Genomic DNA, 24,601 nt, shown 5'->3' with positions numbered 1-24,601 from the left:
AGATATTTTGACTTATTTTTTTTTAACCTTTAATGCCTTCGTTCCTATAGTATTCTTTCTAATAGGTTTCTTGGCCATTCACATCAAATAACATGCCTCTAACATGAATACTTTTGAAGTAACAAATTTTATTCTTTAAGTGTTCGCAGTTACCTCTTGCTCCCCTACCTATGAAAAAATTTAAAAAGACTGTCAAGGTTTGTCTCACAAGAAAGAGTGCATGGGGGCACTCAATAAGGGAGAAAAAGTGTTCGAATTATGACATCTTAAATATGTATATATTTTTTTTCTTCATGTAGATCAGATCTATTTTAGTCAACTTTCGTGTTGCATTTTGATAAAATGTGTTTTGGTTAGTGTAATATGTAAATTAGTTAATTTTTTACGAAGAAGTTGAATAAAGAATTTATTATTATTATTATTATTATTATTTATAAGTATGCTTTTAATTTATGACTTACCAATTCCCCAAGCACAAGGCCGTTATAAAGAACCAACTCTATTGCCAACCGCTTTTGTTTTACTTGACATAATGCGAAGACGCGCAAGAAATAAATGAATCCAGGGAGGACTCTTGACGCTATAAGGTGTGACTTTGCGGATAAACTACCGTATTATTATTAAGGCGAAGTGGAGTTTCGTTATTGGAATTCTCATCGGGGCTGAGGTCTTCGCTGGGACGACGACGTTGCTGACTCCCTTCGAATCCCGGATTCAGGATTATGTTCGGGAGTAGCTCAATGATTTCCGGTTCATCTTCGGCTGTAAACAAACACGATTCAATTTAAGGTGTCTTAACAAAAACCAAAAAAAAAATGATAAAACGAAACGTACCGGGTTGAGGATTGCGACACTCCTGAAACAGCAACGTGCACACCCCGATACTGAGCAGGATTAGGCTTCCGAGGACCACTCCGACGGCCACCGCCCACCATCTGGTGTCAAACTCGCCGGCCCCTTTCAAGAAATGCCTCGCTAATTCTGATTTACGTGAAAAAGAGAGGAAGAGTCGTTGGAAACACCAAAAAGACCAGGAGGGAAGAAGAAGAAGAAAAAGGCTATAGGAAGCAGAGTATATAGGCATGTACGTCTACGAGTCTACGGGATGCAAGGGAAGCCAAGTAAGTTATCTTTTTTTTATGAGAGTGATGATGTCGTGTCAAGATCATAGCTAGCTAGGGTCATATAGTAAAATTGACCCTGTGTCTTTTTTTATGAGTGATGGTTTGCGTGTCTCAAGGTCGTAGCTAGGATCATATAGTAAAATTTACTTTGTTTTAAAGCTACAGCACTGGTGCGAGTTGATTATACAGGGTGTCCCAAAAATCAACGATAAGGCGAAAACAAGCAATAGATCAAGTGATCAGGGATCAGTATCTTGAGTACTTTTAAAATTATAAGCATTCATAAAAAACCGAAAAAAATTGACGTAACTACAAAAACAAAACAAAATTCAAACACAACTGTTCGCATTTTTACGAAATTATCAGATTTTTGCTCAACTTGTGCCTTTTGACCATCATTTCCCAACTATAACTAACTGTCCTGGAAAAGGAAATTACTTCACTATTTGGCAACTGATCATTCAAAATAATCATCCATTATTCTCAAAGAAACGTAGATATATGACCAAAGGAGGAGAAAGTAAACTGAAAGTCAAAGTCTCACAAATACATTTGTAATTAACTTCCATTCGATAGCTTATTACTCTTGTTCTGCTGTTAAGTTATTAATTAATAACCGGTATTTCGTTGCCTGGAACTAATGTGAAGTGCACTTTAATTAAGCACTTCAATAAAATTAATAAGAGCCTCTAATTTCTTATGCCTTATATACTTTTTAAAGAAGATCTGTATACAGAAGAAAAAAGGGAATTTACAATTTGATATTATGTTTTCTGTTCGTGTTGTCCAGCTTCTTTTATCATAGGTCACTTGGACATGGTTGAGTGGTAATTATACGCACTAGAACCCGTAAGCATTATTTTATTGCATTAAAAAACCACGTCTAAAGCAATGTTTTCCCATAAACATTGAAAAAACTTACTTGAATCGGAAATAACTCACCTTTTTCCCCCCAGAAGTCATAGCGGTGGCGATTTAACATTTGCATCGCGGCACATTCCATTTTTTCAAGATTAATATTTGAATGAGGCGCTAACGCGATTTACTATTATGAAAAGACTTTTGTGTTGCTTAAAAAAAATTATAAGAGAATAAAAATAATCAATGATGACGATTAAAAGAGAGTGTAAATTCAGACGTCGTGTGATAAGTCACGCTTCTCTCGGCTCCGTTATCGATAAAAAGTTTTTGTGAATAACGCGAATTCCTCACTTGATGCTAAACGCGTACTTAACAATGGTAAAGAAATGTGTGTAAAACTTGTGTGAATTCCAATTTTTAAATAAATAAATATGGTTGGAAATCAGAGTACGGAAATATGCAATAACTGCGATAAAGTAGTGGACAATGATCAAGTGTATATTTGCGATCTTTGTGCGGCAAAAATACACAAAAAATGTACGAACTTATCGTCTTCGGAAATAAAATGTATGCCATTGCAAAGAAGAGTTTTAGTGCTGTTATGCTTTAAGTGCAAGGAAGTTTTAGGAAAAACTCCAGAAATGTTTAATTTGATGAAAGAAATGAAAAATGAACTAGTAAACCTAAAAAGTGAAGTAACTGAACTTAGAAAAGAAATCAATATTAACAAGAAACAACAAAATACCTATTCTGATATTGCAAAAAGGGGCCAAACAATAATGGGAAATAAACCATCTCAATTTCCTACATTAATTATGAAATCCAAAAGTGGTTTAGACTCTGAAAAAACGCTAAAACTAATCCAAGAAAAAATAAATCCTAATGATCTGAAAATAGGAGTGAAAAATATTAATAGCACAAAAAATGGAAATATAATTTTTAAATGCAACACAAAAGAGGAAATAGGATCACTGAAAAAAGCAATTGAAACAAAATTAGGACACACAGTGGAGGCTAACATACCGAAGAAGAAAAGGCCACGAGTTAAAATTGTTGGATACACAGGGGACGGAACACCAGAAATCATTGAAGACAAAATAAGACGTCAAAACCATTGGATAATGCAAAATGATGAATTTACAGTAACTTACATCAAAAGGAACGAACAAAAAGGTTCTCAATTATTTTCCTGGAGTGTGAATCGGAGGCCTACTGGAAGTTTATTGGCTCAGGAATGGCCTGTATTGGATGGAATCGTTGTGCTGTGTATGACGATGTTCCATTTACAAGATGTTATAAATGCCAAGGATACAATCACAAAAGCAATGTTTGTAATAATAATACAGCATGTGGAACCTGCGCGGGTGAGCACGAAACAAAAACATGTAAAAGTGTTCAACACAAATGTTATAACTGCATCTCAGCAAACAGAAAATATAATTTAAACCACAATGTTGAACATACAGCCCTAGATAGCAATTGTCCATCAACAAAATATTTTCTTGAAAGCACAAAGAAAAAGATTGACTATGGAGAATAATGGTTGTAATTAATCAAGAAGACCTTCTGAACAAAATGGATGGAGATGACAATATCTTGACGGTGGATAGCAGTATGTTGCATAATGAAGTAAATGTAAATGCAAGTATTTTTAATTTGGTACATGTAAATATTAGAAGTGTAAGAAAAAATTTCGACAATCTAATTCTATTGTTAGAAAATTTTAAATTAGGCTTTACAGACATAATTGTATTAAGTGAATCTTTTCAAGTATCCTCGAAGGATGACTTTAATATAAGGGGTTATGAAACATTCTATAATGAAGGCAAATACAATAAAAATGATGGAATCATAATTCTGATAAAACCTGAATTGGACCCGGTGTTCTCCACAGTAATATTGCCGAAATCTCAAGTCACTTTGGCTAGAGTAGTATGTCATGTCAAGGATATTACTGTGGGAGTTACAGCCGTGTATAAGCCACCTCCTATTTCAAAAGATCTTTTTATTCAGGATTTGGAAGAATTCTTAAGTTTAAATAACAATAATCAAACAACTAGAAATATTTACTGGGGACGTTAATATAGATCTATTAAATCTTGAAGATAATAATGTTATTAAGTATTCAACTGTAATGTCACAATCGGGCTATTTATCTTATATAAATTCAATTACACGACCAGACACCAAAACTAATTTAGATCACATTTTCTTAAAATGTAAAAATATTTCTTCCGCAGAGTTTAAATCATTTGTTTTAGATAGCTGTCTAACAGATCATTTTCCAGTAATGATGAATGTTGCCTTTAAAGATAAAAGTTTCCGAGCTGTAACCCAAAAAACAGAATCTAATAAAAAATCAATAGACATACATAATCTTAAAAGACTGTTAAATGAACAAGACTGGACGGTAATAAAAGAAATAGACAATCCTGACCAAGCAATGAGCACTTTTTTTGAAATCTATACAAAGCATATAAAAAGCTCCGAAAGCCACTCTTTATTTTACAAGAAATACAGAAAAATTAAAAAATGGATTACCAATGGTATAATAGCCTCAATCAAACATAGGGACAAACTAAAACGAAAACTATTAAAAAATTATAATGTAGAACTAGAAAATGAATATAAAAATTATAGAAACCATTTAAATAAAATTATATCAATTCAAAAAAGAAATTATTATAGAAATGAGATTAATAAAAATAAAGATAATATGAAGAAAATGTATGAAGTAATAAGAGATGCAACGAATCAAAAACAGACAGAAAAACTTCACATTAAAATAAAAAATGAAAATGGAGAAAACACCTATTACCCATAATGAACTAATAAAACACATTAACAACCTTAAAAATAAAAGTTCCCCAGGTTTTGATGGTATATCGGCTAATCTGATTAAACAAACACACATAGAAATTCTAGAGCCACTTATTCACATCATAAATCAAATCTATAAGACTGGACATATACCTTCAAGCTTTAAATTAACAATTGTCACTCCGATTCATAAATCAGGACCCAAAAATGTTGTCAGTAATTACCGGCCGATAAGCTTAATAACTTGCTTCGCAAAAATATTTGAAAAAAGTCTGAAAGACAGATTATTGAGCTTCTTTGTCACTAATAACATTTTGGCTGAAAATCAATATGGGTTTTTACCAGGTTGTAGTACTTCCGATGCATTACACAAACTCACTTCAGCAGTCACTAATCATCTTAACCAGAGCAGAAAGTGCCTTGGTGTTTTCATAGATCTCGCTAAGGCATTTGATACTGTTCCACATAACAAACTGTTTGAAGTTTTGGAACATTATGGGGTAAGATGAACTGCAATAACTCTAATGAAGAATTACTTAAAAAATAGACGACAAGTTGTTAAAATAAATAATACTTTAAGCAAAGAAGAGGTAATACAGATAGAAGTCCCGCAAGGCACAGTGTTAGGCCCGGTTCTGTTTATAATTTACTTAAACTCTCTCCTTAAAACAAAACTTAATAATGGAGAAATTATTTCATACGCAGACGACACAGCATTACTTTTTAATGGTACAGACTGGGATCAAACAAAGCAGTATGCCATAGAACGCCTTAATCAAGTAAAAAATTGGCTGGAAACAATTAAGCTAAGTCTAAATGTCACCAAAACCAACTACATTGCCTTTTCACTAACTGCATCAAATAGACCCAATTTTTCTCAGTTTTCTATTGATAGATATAATCAGATCAAGGAAACAGCTCATACTAAGTATCTCGGGATATATGTAGATCAGAATCTTAAATGGCATGTACATGCAGATTATCTGGCAAATAAACTAAAAAAATTGATTTATAAATTTTATATACTTAGAACGTTTCTAAATATTAAGGAACTTATTATAATTTATAAATCACTCACTGAGTCAATTTTAAGATATGGTATTTTAGTATGGGGAGGATTAAATAACAATGCTTTATATAAATTAACTATTGTCCATAAATATATCTTGAAGACTATTTTTAACAAATCAAGGCTTTTCCCTACAAATCAACTTTTTACAGAACAAGCAACTAATATAAGGACATTATACATTACAACAATATGTACATATATTCATTTTAAAACTCACATAAGAAACCATATAAATCATATCCATAATAAAAGATCCAGGGCTAGAGGTGATTTATACATTCCTAGCAGTTTAAAAAATATAAATTTAAAATTCTTCTGCCTTGCACATTAAAAAAATTAAAAAATAAATCAAAATTTAGCAAGGAATGCAATAAGTATGTTCATAACCATTACCAAGATTTTGCCACTGTTTTCTAATGTAGGATAGTTAGTTTTTATACTTGTATATAATATGTAATAACAAGTGTTATGCAATTGTTGAGAGACATAGGTGTTTAGGACTAAAAGGACAAAAATATTTCATTTAAAACTAGGACAAAAATATAAAATCGAGAGCAGGATTTATCACAATAGTTTTAAGATTAGTTAAGCAAGTTTATTATAATTCGGAAAATAGAACCAACTTTTTTTTGAAACAACAGCGCACACAGGTGTGTTATGAACACCTAGGCGTTAATTTAAGATAGATACAGTGTAATAATATATATATTTTTTTTTTGTTCGTACATAATTTTTCTTTTTATAAAATTACTGTAAATAAATGTGGCAGGGAGTCAGGGTGTACTGATCCCTCCAAATAATAAAAAAAAATAATAAAAAAAAAAAACAAATCCCCGATGTTACATTCTGATAAATCGATTTAAATTAACTTAAATTCTCGTTAAAACGGTTTTTATCCGCGAAAAGTCCGATTTCTTTTCTTTCTTTTTTTTAATATAAAACAGAAGAGGGAAAAGGAACTTCTTGATTAATTCGAGTTTCTTCGATTGAATGATTTTTGTTTGAGTTTTCTTAGTTTTTTCGGATTTGGTTTAATTGGCTTGTCAAGTTTGCACGGATGAAGTGAACTAATTCAATACTGAAAGTCAAAGTCTCACAAAGAGACTTTGACTTTACTTTCTCCTGCTTTGGTCAACTGATTTCAAAGGTTGGCATATCCAATCTAGGTTTCAAAATGATAAGATACTTGATTACGTAATTTACTAGATTTTGGTTTTAATTTACTAGTTTTTGGATTTTTACTAGTTTTTGACTTACTGTTGATTTTTGCGACACCCTATATAAAGTATAGGTTATCAATTTGTGTCGAAAATAACAATTTAAAGGTAACAAAGGTACCTGTTCACTCCTCGATGATTCTAGCGATAATGCAAAAGCAATACATCTACTTCACAAGACAATCACAAAAACACACCCTACCTGTTTCAGAATATTGACCTCTAGTTGTCGCTACAGCAGTTACTATAGGACTTCTACCTAAAGGATTGGTCGCCCACATCCTAAATTCATAAGTGGTATTTGGAATGAGACTATATAGTTCCAGTTGTTTCTATTTGAGCAGACAAATCTTTTCAGTTCTTCTATAAACTTATAGGTTAACATAAGACTTACACTGCTAGGCATTATGTGATTAGGCGAAATAGGGATCCATTTAGCGCTGGAATTGTAGGCGGGACGATATTCGGCAGTAAAATACGTAACCGGGTAACCCCCAGTGCCATTCATCTCATAAATTAATACAGCTAGAACAGTATGGGGTTTTATTGACAGTATTGGTGGTGGTGGAGGTGCTAAAATTCATTAAATTGTAATAAATATTCAGGTACGGTTCCACTGTAGCCTCACTTACTTCTTACAACGACGTTAACCTTAGCCCTTATATCTCTTACATCATTTTGCCTCATACAACTATAAACGCCCGCATCGGTACTGTCAACTTCCCGTAAAAATAAACTGCCATTTGTGAATACCATCATGGACTCGTTGGGTTCTGTTTTTTCCCTTCCCGCTCCCACATCACGTCTTTGGAGTTGAGCGGGCATTTTATTGTGATGTTCTTGCCTATGTCCACCGTCGCTTTTTTAGTTTGTGGTGGGCGAGTTTCTGTGATAAAATTAATATTCATTTTGGTGTAATGATAAGCAAAATACTGGTTTTTCATATCAAAGAGTATTTGTTTATTTATTTACGGAATCCATTTATACAAAAGTCTTACATAGCATACCCATACAAACATATAATATATATATATATATATATATATATATATATATATATATATATATATAGATTAGATATATATATATATATATATCTAAATCTACATCGGCTTTTAAAAAATCAATAAAAATGGTTCTTTCATCTAAAGAAAATAATATTTAATGCATTGAAATAATTTATGAAAATATTTAATACTGACATCTCTGGTAAATCAGTCGCCCTGGTTTTGCTCTTTTGTGTCGGGATTCCGTGTTTGGATCTGGCGCGCGTTTGGAAATATAAATTTTTATATGTATATTTTTCTCTACTATAAGAGTCTACAACAGAAATATAGTTAATGTACCTGTACCCCTCGTTCCTCCTTTCCTGCCTCCTATTAGTAAATAATAAGTAAGCTAGGATAATTTAGATTTCTTTTCTTTTCGGTTAGTTATGGATGTAGGGTATGCATGCTACTCGTACAGTTTATAATGCGGTTCGCGATATTTTTTTTTAAATTATAAGTGTAATATTCAAGGTCTTAACAGCTCCTTCTTCTGAGGGTAGCTGAAACATGACCTTTATTTCCTCTTTACAGTTACATGTTGAATTAATATACATTGATGGATTTCTTTTTCTTTGTATTTATATTGTAAACTTATTTATATCTATGAGTGAGCATATGTAATATCTTATGAGGAAATATAAACTGTCTATTATTATTATTATTATTATTATTATTATTATTATTATTATTATATATATATATATATATATATATATATAATATACAGATACAAAACTATCTATAAATCAATGAAAGGTGTAGATGAATTAATTAAATAAAGACCCTATGAAATAATATATAAATCTATAGTAGCAATTAAAACCTTATGCATAAAACATAAGTCGAGTAATGTTCTTAGTGACTCTAATGTGGGTAAGTTCAGGTTATCCCTGACCCACTGATGGTAATACTCCTGTCTTCTGTAACAACATCTAAAAGCACCCACCCTTAAAAATTTATTTTGAGTCTTTTCAATCTGCTTAATGTAGCCGTTATACACTGAGAAAAACAGGTTAGCTAAACATGTTAGTTGACATTTTTTAGTTGCTATTACTATAAAATTTGTTGCCTCAATTTTTATGTCTCTATTGTTCCAGCTATTTTAAATTAGTTGGACCTTGTAAGCTACTACAACTAACTTTATCAGCTCCAAAAACGACTATTTTTTGTAATAACATATATTACTAATTTTTTTATGGAAACGATTCTTCATTATTTTCCAAGAACGTTCAATAAAAAAACAACCAAAACATTACTACAAATTTAGTTGTGACAACCTGGTTCAAACAACTAATGTTTGTTAGTTCATCCTTCGGAAGCTTTCGGACCCAAGATTTTAGAAAATAATACTTATTGCACGTAGTGCCTCGGCCCCGAAGTTTGTCGAATCACAAAAAGTCCATCCAAGGCCAGCTAATAAGTAGGTGCCTAGAAACTTATTTAGATGCCTTTGAAGGTAAGTCCTCTGATTTTTCAAATATAGCATTACTTCTATAACATTTCATTTTTAAATAGTGTTTATGTAGAGTAACTGGCGATTGGCATCTCAACAGAGAGGAGGAGGCAAGAGTGAGGTGTTACAACAATTTAACAATCAATACTTTTTGTTATGATATGATTGTAAAAATATAGTATTTTGGTTTAAGGCGAGTCTAAACTAAGCAAGCAAAATGTCTTCAAACGTGTGCATACATTTTGTGCCATGCATGATAAGGAGAAAAGACGCTCACGAATTTGTGGACCTAAATCTGTTGATCATGAAGTGCACAAAATATTTACAAAGGCTTAAGGACATTTTGCTTGCCTCGTAATTTGCACTGGACTTCAACAAAGATTATTAGTTGGCATTACTAAGATTATAATTTGTCACAAACAAAATAATTGATTATCATAACAAAAACAGTTTGGTATAATAATAATAATAATAATAATATTAAACGACTTTTATTTGCAAAAATTTATTACATAATATTTGTATAATATGTTTCTTAACCTATCAGTTGGCGAAGTCTAGCCTAGGGCTATTCAAACTCAACCCTCTAACAGATTTCAAAAAATGCTAAATAACACACATGTGCCAAATAATTATGCACTTGAAACGCACTTTAAATAATGTAATCTTAACTTATAGTTAACAGTAATTAAAGAAAAAAAAATGCTCAAAAAAGCAAATATAAAGGAACCTGAAAATGTTTCCGTAATACACCCAACAAAAAATAAATAAATAAACAAAAACATCAAAAAGAAATAGTCACTTTGCTGAGAAAATCTTTTACGCTTCGGGCAGCAGGCAACAGACTAGCGGTGGGTCAAATTATAGTCCTGTACTTGCTTACTCATTATTATAGACTTTAACACATATTTAAATTTTTTTGTTGTAAATACTTTCATATAATCGGGCAAAGAATTATAAAGATGAACAGAGGTATACAAAGAACTTTTTTGAAAAAAGGCTGTTTTATGTTTAGGAATCACGAACTTTGTTTTATTTCTAGTATTTCTAGAGTGTACACTGTCATTGGTCTTGATTTTTTCTATGAAGCACGTTGAAATATATTTGCGTTTATTTATAAGTTCATGAAAAAAGATTCCAAGATGTAATAGCCTTCGATTTGTCATATTTAACCATTTAGTTTCATTAATTTTATAAGATATGCTGTCATATTTTCCAATATTGAATATTAAACGGCAACACATATTTTGGATTTTTTGTATTCGAAATTTGTCACAATGTCTGAGGCACGGGCCATAAACTATGTCTGCATAATTAAAGTGAGACAAAACAAGGGTTTCACATAGCTTTCTTTTTAATTCGACGCTTAAAATTTGACGACTATTATATAATTGTTTTAATGATATATATGCTTTTTGAATAAGGTTTTTAATATGGCTTTCAAAATTTAATTCAGTATCTATTACTACCCCTAAATTACGTGCTTCTTCACAGAATTCAAGCTTTTCACCATTTATTTTTATATTACTAACAACTGAAAATATATTTTTACTTTTTTTTCGGCCAAAAAACATAAGCTTAGACTTTGATGAATTAAGTTTTAATGAATGTTCCTCTGAAATGTTTGTTATTAATTGCAGATCCCTGTTTATGTTTTCTATTGTTTGGTTATGATTTTTAATATTAAAATGACAATAAAGCTGAGTGTCGTCAGCGAACGCTTGAACTTTGCAATACTGAGGAGATCTTAAGACGTCAGCAGTGTAAATGATAAATAAAAGTGGACCCAATATTGACCCCTGTGGCACTCCGGATGACACTCTACACTCCTCTGAATACTTTTCACCCACTTTAACTCGCTGTGTTCTGTTTGAAATGTATGCTGTCATAAGAGCCAGAGCATCAGCACTGAATCCATAATATTTAAGCTTGGCGATTAGAAGTTCGTGATTAATCGTATCGAATGCCTTTGAGTAGTTCAAAAGTATTAGAACGCTCTCTAAACCTTCATCATAAGCTTGAATAATATCATGTGTAACAACTGCCAAAGCTCCAACCGTCGAGTGTGCTTTTCGAAAACCATTTTGGAACTCTGGAATAATCGCATTTAAATTAAAGTAATTATACATTTGTTGATGTAATATTTTTTCCAAAATCTTTGACATAGCCGGTAATATAGATATAATTCTTAAATCATTATATGTAGTAGGATTTTTATTTTTTGGTAAAGGCAAACCTACACTATTTTTTCAAGAAGTTGGAAAATAACTCTGCTCAATACAACAATTTACAATATTTGTAATAAAAGGATCTATGAAAGGGCTACACTGCTTAATCATATTGGCTGTTACACCATCAGTCCCACAGGCATTCGTTTTAATGCTTTGAAGTGCTTTACTTATGTCATCAACTGTGCATAACTGGAAAGCAAAATCGCTAAAATTAAATTTATTATTATTATAAAAAAATATTTTATTATCACAATTTGAGACATATTGTATATACTGCGCAAAGTGTTGAATAATTGTTTCTGGATTTGAAAGTTCCTCTGGTAGCTCCATATTTTGTTTTTTTCTACTATAGACACTTAAATCTTTTAGTGCGGTCCATAAATCCTTGTCCGATTTCCTATTAGAAATGAAGTTAATATAAGCCCTCTTTTCAGCTCTGACCATTGAAAGTGTATAGTTACGTAATTCTTTATATCGAGACCAATCAACAGGCGATTTTGATAGCTTATATTTCTGCAGGGCTTTATCTCTTTCTTTCATGAGGTATTTTAAATTTGGCGTCAGCCAAGGAGCCCTAGGCTTTGTAACCCTTACAGTTCTTATTGGTGTATGAATATTAAATATTGTTAATAAAAATTCATTAAATAATTCTAGCTTTTTCTCTATAACCTTTTCGTATAATATATTATGCCACGGTAATGACTGTAAGTCAGAAAGAAAAGCGTTATTATCAAAGTTTTTATAGCACCTATATGTAACAAATTTTGTTTGTGCTTTTTCTATCTCTAGCCTCAAATTTGCATACACCAATCTATGGTCAGAAAACTCATCCGCCGATTGTGTACCACAAGTTAGAACAATCTGCCTATCTGAGACAAAAATAGGATCTATTAATTTACCACCATGAGCTGTAATATGTGTGGGTTCATCCAAAATCTGAAATAAGTTATATGATTCAAAGCAATGCAATACTGGATTATCCAAATTAAAAAAATCCACGTTAAAGTCCCCCAGACATATTACAGTGTCATATTGTACAGCCAATTCCGACAAAACATTATCAAAATCTGGGATAAGCGAATGTGCATTTATATGGGGTGGCTTATAAAAATTTGCAAAAGCTATTCCTTTAGTTCCCACTTGAAGTTTAAAACATATATTCTCTAAAGAATGTGATATAGAAAAAGTTGAATTTAATCGTTTCAACCTTCAAATGGTTTTTAAAATAAGCACCTACACCACCTCCTCTACCAAACTCCCTATTAGAGTTAAAAAATCTGTAGCCTGGTATTTCAAATACCTGTGCATCCTGGTTATTATTTAGCCAAGTCTCGGTTACAAAGATTGCATCAAAATTATTATTATCAGTGACCAAAGTTTTAAAATTATTAAATCCGGTGTTAATTGATTGTAGGTTTATGTGTGCAATCTGCATCGTTATGTGGGTAAGAAAGTAACAAGATACTCTAAAAAGAATAATATGCCCAGCACCAATCCATCGCAAATCTTATAATAATGATTATTATCAATATTTCCCTTTCAAATATATAAAAAAATCAAGATACACAAATAAAATTGTAATTGATATGTAAATTTTATTACTACTTTTCTGCGAGCACTCCCCAAAGCGTAAAAAAAATATAGGTATATACAGGTAACCTAAACTCCAAGAATTACTATTTTAAATATTTAACCCCTTTCTAAAAACAAAAGAAACGTCCACCGTACTAAAATAGCTGCGTACACATTAATATCAATGACATGTAGTATATTAGTATCATGACACAAATTTATTGCTTATTGTGACCAAAATTATTGGTCATCATAAAAAAGTTATTAGTTGTCATAGCAAAAAATACTGGTTGCTGATGCGAAGAATAAGATTAAAACAAACCAGAAATGCTAGTTGTGAAAACTGAGTTTATTAGTTTCACTGAAGAAGAACCACAGTTTATGCAACCACTTTTTGCTACCTTTATGATACCTTAAACACTTAGTTCTAGTAACAACAAACTTAAAATTTTTAATAAAATTTGTGGGTACTGCAACAATGTTCTTTATTTTAAATAGCCAACAAATTTAGTTACCTAAACCATAGGAGGAGTTCTAAAAAAGCTACCAGAGTTTTAGTTGCCGTAACAAAAGAAACGTCCTGTTCCTCGTACTATTTTATGCCCGCTCTTATAACTAATTTGTTCACCTGTCCTTTCACCAAACACTTTCGGGCTACGGACCACACAATTGAGTCCAAGATGGGCCTAACAAGAGAGCAATAAAGTAATCTAAAAGTAAACAAAGACAAATCAGTTGTTGGATAAAACCCAGCATTTTCATTGCCCTACCGGTGAAGTCAGAAACCTCTGTTTTGACACGAATTGCTACATTGCTTATTTTATAAAGAAAAGCAATAGGGTTTCTTCGTTTAGAAAAAGTAATCTTATGGCACTTATTGATATTAAGGGACATTCTCTTCAAGTGGCACCAATCAAAAAACAAATTAAGGTCTTTTTGCAGGAGCACAGCATCATAAAGGGATGTGATAAGCCTAAATAGCTTCACATCATCAGCGAACATTATCACACAATTTTTAAGTTTCCAAACTAAATCAATCAAAAAGAGGCAAAACAAAACAGGGCCCAAGTGGGAGCCTTGTGGCACCCTATCTGCCTTTTATAAATCCAAATTGCTCAGGATTAAATAAAGATTTAAAGCTGCAGACAATCCTATGATTGACCAGGCAGTCAAGCAGCTTTGCCAACTCAGATTGGTTGTTACATACAGCCCGATAATTGGAAATTTTATTTCTACTACCAGATTTAAAATGGGTTTTAGAAAACTTCTCTTCCAGGAATTGGGATAAGAACCAGTACCAAGAGATTTGTTAAAAATGAACAGGTTCGGTTTCATAAGAACACAAACACATTTCTTTAGGAAGAATGTCGGAATCCCATCTGGTCCAGCGCAGAGCTTCTTCTTAGAGAAAGTAATAACCTCATTATAAGCATCCTGCGTTGACAAAGTTAAAGTGCTAAGACAAATTGATTTATCAAAATCAAAAGATGGTATATGTCATTAACTGGCTCATCCAAGTAGACAGATGAAAAGTATTCTGCAAACATATCCACAGTATCCGAGATATTCATGCTAATCCTGTTACTGTATGTCATTCTGGAGAGAAGGCTAAAACCAGTTTTTTTATTTTGAATAAATGACCAGAAGTAGGTACCCCAGATTGTCAGCGAGATTCATTTCCACCTTATTAATGTATTGTTGATAGCACAACTCTCTTAAGTACTCAAATTGATGTCTCAAAAATACAAATTTATTATATTCCTGCTGTTGACCACTAATTTGAAACTTTTTGTGACTTTATTTCTTTCTTATGATCAAACTGCGACGCTCTGAAGAAAACAAAAATGGAAAAGAAGAACTTTTGTACCTTTTTACAGGAATAAATCTTTCCATCAAGGAGTAGATCACATTATAGAAAATTGAAACTATGACATCAATAGATGTCTCTCCCAAAAACAATTGATTCCAGTCTATCCCAGCAAGACAATTGTTAATAATTGCCATGTTATCTCCCTTACCAAAATCATAAAAATATTCCTCATATATCAGAATTTTCTGCACAACAAAGGTCAAAACTAATTATTCTCAAAAATCTAGTCTATTGCATGTTCGACACTAATTAAATCTGAGCTACTAAATTCGAGATCCAAGGCAACCCCATTGGTATTTAAAATTCCTTGAAGTACAATGAGTCTTGTTTACATTTATATCCTATACAACAAACTTTAGATTTATTTTTATGAGCCTTAGATGGTTTCTTAAGTTCTTAAAGGCAATATGTTGTGTACCCTTTTTTTTGAGTAGTATCCTTGCTTTGACAATGTTTTTTAAGCCCTGACGATGGCCTACGGCCGAAAGCGCTAAGCAGCAATTTTTTAATTTATTATACGCTGAATACAAGTAGTTCTTTATTAAGTGAGAATTTGTTTTAATACTTGGGTAAAAAAATGTTCAATCACCTTCCTCTGTGAATAAGAAAACTTATATTAGATTTAAAAAGATTGTTAAATACTAAGGTATATTATACAATAGACGAGTTTTTTAATGATGTTCTGTCCTGATTACCAAATATGTATGTGATTTGAAAAAAAAATTATTGGAGCTCTATTTTGCTTTCTGATATCTGCCTAAAAAATATGATCGTGTCAGTTTCACAGATTTAAGGCCTGTGCTTCCTGTAATATTAAAGGTTCTGGAAAGAGTAGTTCATGTTCAGATCACTTTAATACAAATGGCTTTTTTCCTGTGCATCAATCGGGCTTTAGAGCTAGTCATAGTACAACAGCTGCACTTCTGAATATTACTGACAACATTGTAAAAATTGAATATAGGCAAATGGCTGCTATATTGATTTTGATAGACTTCTCTAAAGCCTTTGATGTTATTGATCATGAGTTGATGTGTGCCAAGCTATCATATGGTTTTGGGGTGGTTGAAATACTGTTCTTTAGGTCATATTTAACAGGTCGAAGGCAGGTAGTTAGGATAGGTGGTGAGACATCACAGAGTAAAAACATTATTTCAGGAGTGCCACAAGGCTCCATACTTAGCCCTTTATTGTATGTTATTTATATTTATACCACAGATATGTTTTCTATTGTATCAATGCACATGCAAGCATATGCGGATGATACACAATTAATATTTCAGTTTAATCCAGATTATCCTGATGATGGTGCCGAGATTTTAAATTCAGATTTATCTAACATTTTGCAATACTCGACAAAACATAATCTGACAATTAATCCTGCAAAAACTACAATCTTACTGTTTTAATACTCATGAATCAACTTGATATTCGGATTGAAAATACTCAGTTGACTTTTGCTAACTCCGTTAGAAATTTGGGTTTGTGTATAGATGTACAGCTTAATTTTGAACAACATTTAAAATCTTTACTAAAAAGAAGTTATGTGAAAATGAAGCTTTTTATAGCAGACACCTTTTAAATTTCAAAAGCAGAAAAAAATTGTGTGGGGCACTTATTATGTCTATTTATTGGTATTGTTTCATAGTAAGTGTTTGTAAATAAAAAACAGATACAATACGTTTAGAATACATGCTGTATAATTTGATCATGTTTCAGAAAATATAAAAAAGTTGGGTTGGCTTTTGTGTGATAACTGGTATAATTTTAACTTGACTTTATTTTCTAGAAAACTAAATATGTGTCAACAACTAGTATATTTATTTAAAAACTAATTTATAGGGAGGCTGTGTATAATCACTCTTTACGAGATAAAAATTATTTAACAATGCAAAAACATAGAACTTCTTTTTTTAGAAAGAGCTCCGGTTATTTGAAAAAAAATGTTTTAACTGTATTTTGCTTTCTGATATCTACTAGTCCTAAGTTTTACTAATGGGTGTATCAGTTGTATGCTGTGTTTAAGAAGTTTCTTAAGTACTTAAGAAAGCTATAGGTAAGATGTTGTATATATCGTTTTTTCGAATAGTGTCTTTGCTTTGATAATTTCTTAAGCCTTGATAATGGCCAAAAGCGCTAGAAGGCAATTTTTTAATTTATCATATGTGTCTAATTAAAGTAAAGTATAAGTTTTACTGACTTGGATCTTTTTGGTTTGACTTTTTTAATTTGTACTCTTTAAGTTCTTTTGTTTTCATCCACCTTTGTAAATAAGAGTTTATTAGAAAAATCTATATTGTTGTGACAAATGCATAAATAGTTACCGATTTTGTTGGATACCAATCTAGAAGAGAGAGTGTTTTCTAAATTGGTACATACTTGATCAAACAACGACGCAATACCCAAACAAAATAGGTAACTAGGGTGTAATAGAATCTTTGTATAATAGAGAATTTTTTAAATTTGGATAGTATATGAAGTGGAAAGTTAAATCTGTAACCTTCCATTTCTAGATAACTAGATTTCTTATATTTCTTATTTATCTTTGTAGCATTGTATTTATCAGTAATGATATGTTTGAACCAGAGGATGAGAAAGTATAAATAAAAATCATTATGAATCTTTCAAGTTTATACTATTGTTTTACTATTTTTTATACACAATTATCATTTTTCTTGGACTTAATTTAAATAATGATGTCTTGTTTAGTACACTTTTATCATGATTATTTAATAAGGCTTTGTCAATAACTCTGCTGGGACAATAAAGTTACTTTTTGAATTTGAATTTATTATACAAATCACTAGTATAGGATATAGTCTGCTCTCTCAGTAGATTATTCTTAAAATATAATTTTGAATTATTTTAAATGGTCTCAAATAAGATTGATGCCCTATATTATAAGGCCATACCTAAGTAATGATTCTATTAATGATTTATATACTTGTAAAAGTAATTTTCTGCTTAAAAAATCGAATTGTCTATCTGTTCTATCCACTTCAGATTTTGGTCAATCAAAATTCCCAGATATTTCACATTTGACACAGCTTTAATTTCAAGTCCTGGTCTTATTTGGCTAATCAAGTTAAAATTTAGCCTGTTGGCATTTGATATATAGTGAAAGGAACAATACTGGTTTTTGCAACATTTAATGATGTGACTGAATGAATCTTCATTTGCAAAAAATACAACTCCAATTGTGCAGTAGAACCTACAATACAATTTAAGTTTAAGCATCATCAAACTAATGGGAGAACAACAACTTAGTTTGTTAATACAATAGTTATCAAATATGTATCACCAGTAATAAAATGTTAAGAAGTAGTAAATCAATTACAAAAGATTTTACTCATAGTAAAATAGGGATAAAATATTGTAACTATTGATAAATTATGTATTTTTTATCATTTGTTCTTGTATAAAACGCCAATATACTAACACATAAATAAATAGTAAAATAGGAATAAATACAATTACTGGCAGACCATGTACCCCAGTCAAACCCCAAGAATTCCTGTATGTTATATTGACTTATGTGAAGCAAGATTTTGTATTTTGAATTTATTAGAGAGCAGACTTTTGATTTCATCTGGCAGGCAATTAAAAAGTTTGATGAATAATATTTTGAAATTTCTTTGAGTTCAAGTTAGTCTATGTTGAGGAATCACTTGTATCATAAATATGGATTGCTTTGTGAGTAGACATGTTAGCAATATTGCTTTTTACATATTGGAGTGCTTGTTGTGTGTATGTTGCAGAGAAGGTTAATATTTTTAAATGTTTAAAGTGCGGTCGACATGAGTCTGTGTGTTTAGAATTTGTTAGGATTCTTGTAGCTTTTTTTGTTGTAAAAATATGTCCACCCCAAGACACCATACATCATTAGACTCTGGAACATGCCCATGTACACAATTCTATCAATATCTGTTGTTGTGTATAGCATTATTTTTCTTAGTAGTAAGAAAAGTTCAGACTTGCTAGTTTGTTATTTAATGATAATATATGCGGTTTAAAAGAGAGCTCCTTATCCAATATAATTCAGAAAAATGTTGTTTTTTTTCATTACTTGATACTTGTTTTTTTAAAGAAAATTGTAAGTTTATTGTGATCAGTTAGTTAGTTTTCTTGAAAGCTATAGGCTTAACTTTTGTGATATTATTGTCCTTACAGAATGTTGGCATATAGAGAATGCTAATGGGTTTTGCTTGGATGGGTTTTGTATGTACTATAATAATGCAAGTTTTAATCAAAATGATGGCACAGTTGTTTATGTTAGGTCCAACCTAGTACACGATGTAACACATATTGAGCTTGCCCTATCAAAAGTAACATTAACCAGTATCAAATTTAAAGTAAACAATTACTCAATAAGACTCTCTTGTATATACAGACCACCTTCTACTAATACACATAATTTTCTTTCGGATCTCGAAACTTTCTTTACAGATTCATTTACCAGTCAGATTGACATTATGTTAGGGGATATAAATTTGAACCTTCTTGATGAAAACAATAATGAAATTATTACATACCAGGCTATTCTGAACCACTTCGGTTTTATTTCTACCATAAACTCAGCCACTAGGGTTACAACTGACTCATCTAGTTGTCTGGATCATATATTCTTGAGAAGAAAAAATGGTTCTAAGATTAATTGTTCTTCCTTTCTCATTCAATCTGCCATAACTGACCATTTTCCCACCATGTTGCATATTACTGATACAGTTGGGTTGCAAAAAAACAAGGAGGAGGTAAATTCTTATACAGTTAGAATAAATTATACCATATTAACAAATTTTATACATAATCAAAATTTTGAAAGCATTTTTAACAATGATGATCCAGAACTAGCATTGGAAATTTTATACAGTACTATTACACAAGCATTAAATCATTCAAAAACCCAAAAATTATGTCAAAATAAGTATAAAAAAATAAAACCATGGATCACAATTGGTATAATTAATAGTATCAAAAAGAGGGACAAAATGAAAAAAACACTACTAATTCATAACAATTTAGAAAACAAAACTGCCTTTAATAGTTACCGTAATACCTTGTGCACGTTAATCAAGAAATGTAAACAGGATTATTACAAAGCCAAAATCGAGTCTAGTGGTACTGACCTAAAAAAAATATATAAGATAATAAATGAAGTAACAGATTCAAACAGTAACCAAGATTTTAAGTTTAACGTAACTAACAATAATTCTAGTTTTAATAATAAGTTGGATATGGCAAATTTTTGCAACAAATATTTTGTTGATGTCGGTTACAATATGTATAATAAAATTAAAAATCCTCCAGATTCCCTGCAAATAAAACCATCCACACAGGCTTCAATGTTTCTAAGACCTACTAATAAGAATGAAATTATCAAACAAATTGCTTCTTTAAAAAATTCCTCTGCACCCGGAATTGATGGTATAACAACCGATATTATAAAACATATTCATATCTATATTTCTTCCCCTCTCGCACACATTATAAATTTAATTTTTCAAACTGCAAAGGTCCCAAAAAAATTTAAACAAGCCATAGTAAAACCTATTCACAAGGCAGGTGATAAATCAAATATAAATAATTATAGACCCATAAGTATAATGAACATTTTTTCTAAAGTCTTTGAGAAATGCCTTAAGGACCGCCTGGTGGAATTTTTTAATCAAAACAATATAATTTCTAAGAACCAATTTGGTTTCCAGAGTGGCCTCAGCACAACCGATCCAGTTTGTGTGCTTTGTGAGCAAATAACAGACCATTTGGATGGTGGCAGAAAGTGTCTTACGGTCTTCCTAGACCTAGCCAAGGCATTTGACACGGTCCCTCATAACAAATTGCTCCAAGTCCTAGAATCCTATGGGATAAGGGGAACCGTGTTAGACGTTTTTGATGATTATTTGATGGATCGAGAGCAATCCGTCAAAGTTGAAAATACTATAAGTGAACCCCTTCAAATTAAAATGGGCATCCCTCAGGGGACTGTTCTGGGTCCAATTTTATTTGTGGCATATGTAAATTCCTTAACCAATATGTCAATACAAAACGGTAGTACTATCTCTTATGCTGACGACACAGCAGTAACTTTCTATGGGGAAACATGGGATTTGGTGAAGGAACATGCTATAAACGGTATAAAGAAAATAAAACACTGGCTAGACTCATTTAAATTATCATTAAATATCACTAAAACTATTTATATAGCATTTTCCCTCACAGCTGCAAACCGTCCATCATTTAATAGTATTTACATAGATAGTCTTATGGATAAACTTCATGAAGTTCACTCTACAAAATATCTTGGAATCTATATTGACAAACACTTAAAGTGGGACCACCACATCCTTAGACTATCAAAAAATATTCGAAAACTAATATACAAGTTTTATGTGCTCAGGGAAATATTAAATAAACAACTTTTGATTTCGATTTATAAAGCAATTGTGGAATCACTACTAAGGTATGATCTAATTCTTTGGGGTGGGATATACCAAAACACATTGACTTCTTTAAATGTAACCCAAAACTACATTTTAAAAGTTATTTTCAAAAAAAACAAAATATTTTCTATTGCATTACTTTATTCCAGAAATATTTTTGATGTATGCACTTTATACTGTTGGTCGCTCTGTATATATATTCACAAGTCTAATAAATTTAAGAACTTTGTTAATCATCAGTATCAGACTAGATTAAATGTAAATAAACACTTATCAATTCCAACTGTTGCCACTACTATGAAATTAAAATCAATTTTTTACCACGCACCCAAACTGTACAACTTATTACCACCATATATTAGACATACAAAAGCTGTCAAAAAATTTTGTAAAATATCTGGGGATTACATTTATGATCATTTACATGTATTTAAAAAACTACTTACTGTTAATTAATTTTCATATTTCATAGCTTTAGGCATTCATACATGATCGTGAAGGATTTTTGTTTTCTAATGTTTAATTATTTATTGGGTGTTAAATGGAAACTTTGCAATAGTTAGTGGATGGGACATATTTTGTTTAAATATTTATTTTTATAAAATTGTTTTTGATTTTTTTGCACATACAGGTATTTGGTTACCTAGGTGCACCTTAAAATGTACTGAGATAGATTATAATTATTGGATTTTATTACACATACTTTGTAAAAGCTTATATGTAATATATCCGATTGATTGATTGATTGATTGATTAATTGATTGTTTTGTTTAGGTTAAGAGATAAAGAATTTGAATTAAACCAATTTTTCACATGTATGCTTTGTTGTGAGTTTGTGTCCTGTGCTTGTTGTAAAACTTTACGAGAGTTATAATATTTAAATCTAATAATTTATTTAAATTTAGCCATTGATTTATCACATCTATTCTATTTATTGCCTTCCCTCTGCCCTCATCCCATGAGGTCCATGAAAAGATCAATGTTGTGTCATTAGTATAAGATATAAATTAACCATTTATGTTTAACCCCAATAGCGAATTAATATATGTTATAAACAAGATAGGTCCTAAAATTATTTCCTGTGGAATACCCATTTTATTATTTAGAGAAGAACTTATTTGATCATTGACTTTGACATATTGTTTTCTATGACTTAAATAACTTTCAAAAACCTCAATATAAATAGATATAATAATTTATAAGATTGTTAAATAGAAAACTATTTTGTTTCAGATGTCAAGTCGTGTTATGCCTCTCTGATAGGAAAAACTGCATGACTGAATGCCATAAAAAATTAACTGTAATTATTAAATAATAAATGGATGTTTATTTCCTAGCCATTTCACTAAATGCACTCCCTTCTAAAGCTAAACCACAAGTAAAATTTAAAAAAAACTTTATTTATGTATGGACTAATTAATGAACTGTATCCAAAAAGTCAATTTTTTTCTTTCAAAAAATAATTCTGGGAACGAAGGGATAAACTATATATACTTAAAGACAAATTTGGTAAATCTGGGAATTTTAATTGATAAAAAATCATTGTGTAAGACTTTTTTGTCTAATTTTTTATAAATGTACAATTTATTCTGAATTAAGAAAAAAATGTTCTCCTTTATCAGTGCTTTGTCAGCTAAAATGAAAGAAAATATCAAATAACCATAATAATTCCGATTTGTTTATGTTTATGTAGATTTGTTTATGGCGACTGAAGAGAGAATGTAAGGCCAGAATAGGTATTAAATATATATTTTTTGTGAGGGGTCACCCCGAGTTTAGTTCTTTTAATAAGTAAATGTTTTCTGTTGTTGATATTATAATATTGTCCTTTTTTTTTTAACTTGAACCTCACAATTGCAACATTAGGACACCAAATTCTAAAGTATATAGCATTGTTTAATTGTTTTGCAAAAATATTAAAAGTATGTTTTCAAGCTTGTACAATCTGAACTCAAATATTTTAGCATTTTACATTTCATAGAATGTTTGAAAAGTGTAGGAACTATATTTATAGATAACAGATTAATTAAATTTAATTTATGTGAAACAAAGAAATTGATCTGGTAAATTATGAGTCATGTATTATACATGTGTCTAGAAATAATTTATTAATGATCTGTTGATTTATTGTTAAAGATTCCTTTGAATTTTTTAGCAGATTTATAGGTTGTACCTTTGCGGTATTAAATTTGCATTAATAAGTTTAGCATTTCTGTTTGATAAAAATTGTTAATCCTATGCTCAAATAAATATAAATGCATATCTTGTAGGTAAAATGTACCCTGCAGAAATAAAATGCAGGTAACAGGAAAAAAATCAATGTTTGTGCCAAATTCACTACCTAAAATAGAACCTACCTTTAGTATGAATACCGACGAAAATCAGGCACAGAACATATCCCAACGTATAATAATGCATAATTCCATATTACTTTGTCCGGATTTCCTCGCCTTTAGACCGATATATCCTAAACATTTTTCGATAAAATAAGTTTAGGTTTCTCCAATTGGTAGCTATTTAGGTTATCTTAATGTTCTAATATTCATCGGCGACGGGAAAACCTCAACACCCCACCCCTGTCGGTGAAAATCGATTACGGAAAATCACCAAAAAAGTTTTTCTTTCTAATTTCCGAAGGGCAGGTTTTTCTTTTGCGACGTTGCCAGACCTTCGGTAGAATGAGTACAGGTTAAAGTTATATATGTAATAATACTAGTAACGATATTGTTTTTAAATTCGACAATTTTAGATTTTTATTAAAAAAATTATAATATCAACTTTTTTTTTATAGCATAGCATTAAATTAGAGTTATAAATTCTGTACTAAAATAACTTTCTTAGGTGAATGTAATATAAATCCTAAGATCTGGCAACGGTGAAACAATCTTTGTTTAC

General features: G+C 30.9%; 2 protein-coding genes across 3 annotated transcripts in view; both read right to left on the bottom strand.

Annotated features, from left to right (window-relative positions):
- The window catches only part of LOC126750362 (vacuole membrane protein 1-like), a 66,940-nt gene extending 66,361 nt beyond the window's left edge, over positions 1-579 (bottom strand). Inside the window, exon 1 of the mRNA XM_050459950.1 lies at positions 462-579. The gene's annotated coding sequence lies outside the window, so the exon portion shown is untranslated. The remainder of the gene's footprint in view (positions 1-461) is intronic.
- LOC126750364 (cell adhesion molecule DSCAM) lies at positions 572-24,354 on the bottom strand. 2 transcript variants are annotated; one of them, XM_050459953.1, is made up of 6 exons: positions 24,064-24,354; positions 7,727-7,980; positions 7,489-7,667; positions 7,297-7,426; positions 835-981; positions 572-762 (listed from the first exon to the last, which is right to left on the bottom strand). In XM_050459953.1, the coding sequence occupies exons 2-6, from the start codon at positions 7,917-7,919 to the stop codon at positions 581-583; spliced, it is 831 nt and encodes a 276-aa protein (XP_050315910.1). In that variant the 5' UTR covers positions 7,920-7,980; positions 24,064-24,354; the 3' UTR covers positions 572-580. The 2 variants fall into 2 exon arrangements, with proteins under 2 accessions (XP_050315910.1, XP_050315911.1); XM_050459954.1 differs by having other exon boundaries at positions 835-957.
- Positions 24,355-24,601: the final 247 nt, after the last annotated feature.

This window comes from Anthonomus grandis, chromosome 2 (assembly GCF_022605725.1).
Source record: "Anthonomus grandis grandis chromosome 2, icAntGran1.3, whole genome shotgun sequence".
Taxonomy (NCBI): Eukaryota; Metazoa; Arthropoda; class Insecta; order Coleoptera; family Curculionidae; genus Anthonomus; species Anthonomus grandis.
The sequence above is the reverse complement of the archived record's forward strand: the minus strand, read 5'-3'. Positions and strand labels throughout refer to the sequence as shown.

Bases quoted from the DNA above. Each gene is read 5' to 3' on its own strand.
- LOC126750364 (XM_050459953.1), bottom strand. From the start codon at position 7,919: ATGCCCGCTCAACTCCAAAGACGTGATGTGGGAGCGGGAAGGGAAAAA. The intron at 7,668-7,726 runs GTAAGTGAGGCT...AATGAATTTTAG, and splicing joins GGTTAACGTCGTTGTAAGAA to CACCTCCACCACCACCAATA. The intron at 7,427-7,488 runs GTAAGTCTTATG...CTGCTCAAATAG, and splicing joins ATCACATAATGCCTAGCAGT to AAACAACTGGAACTATATAG.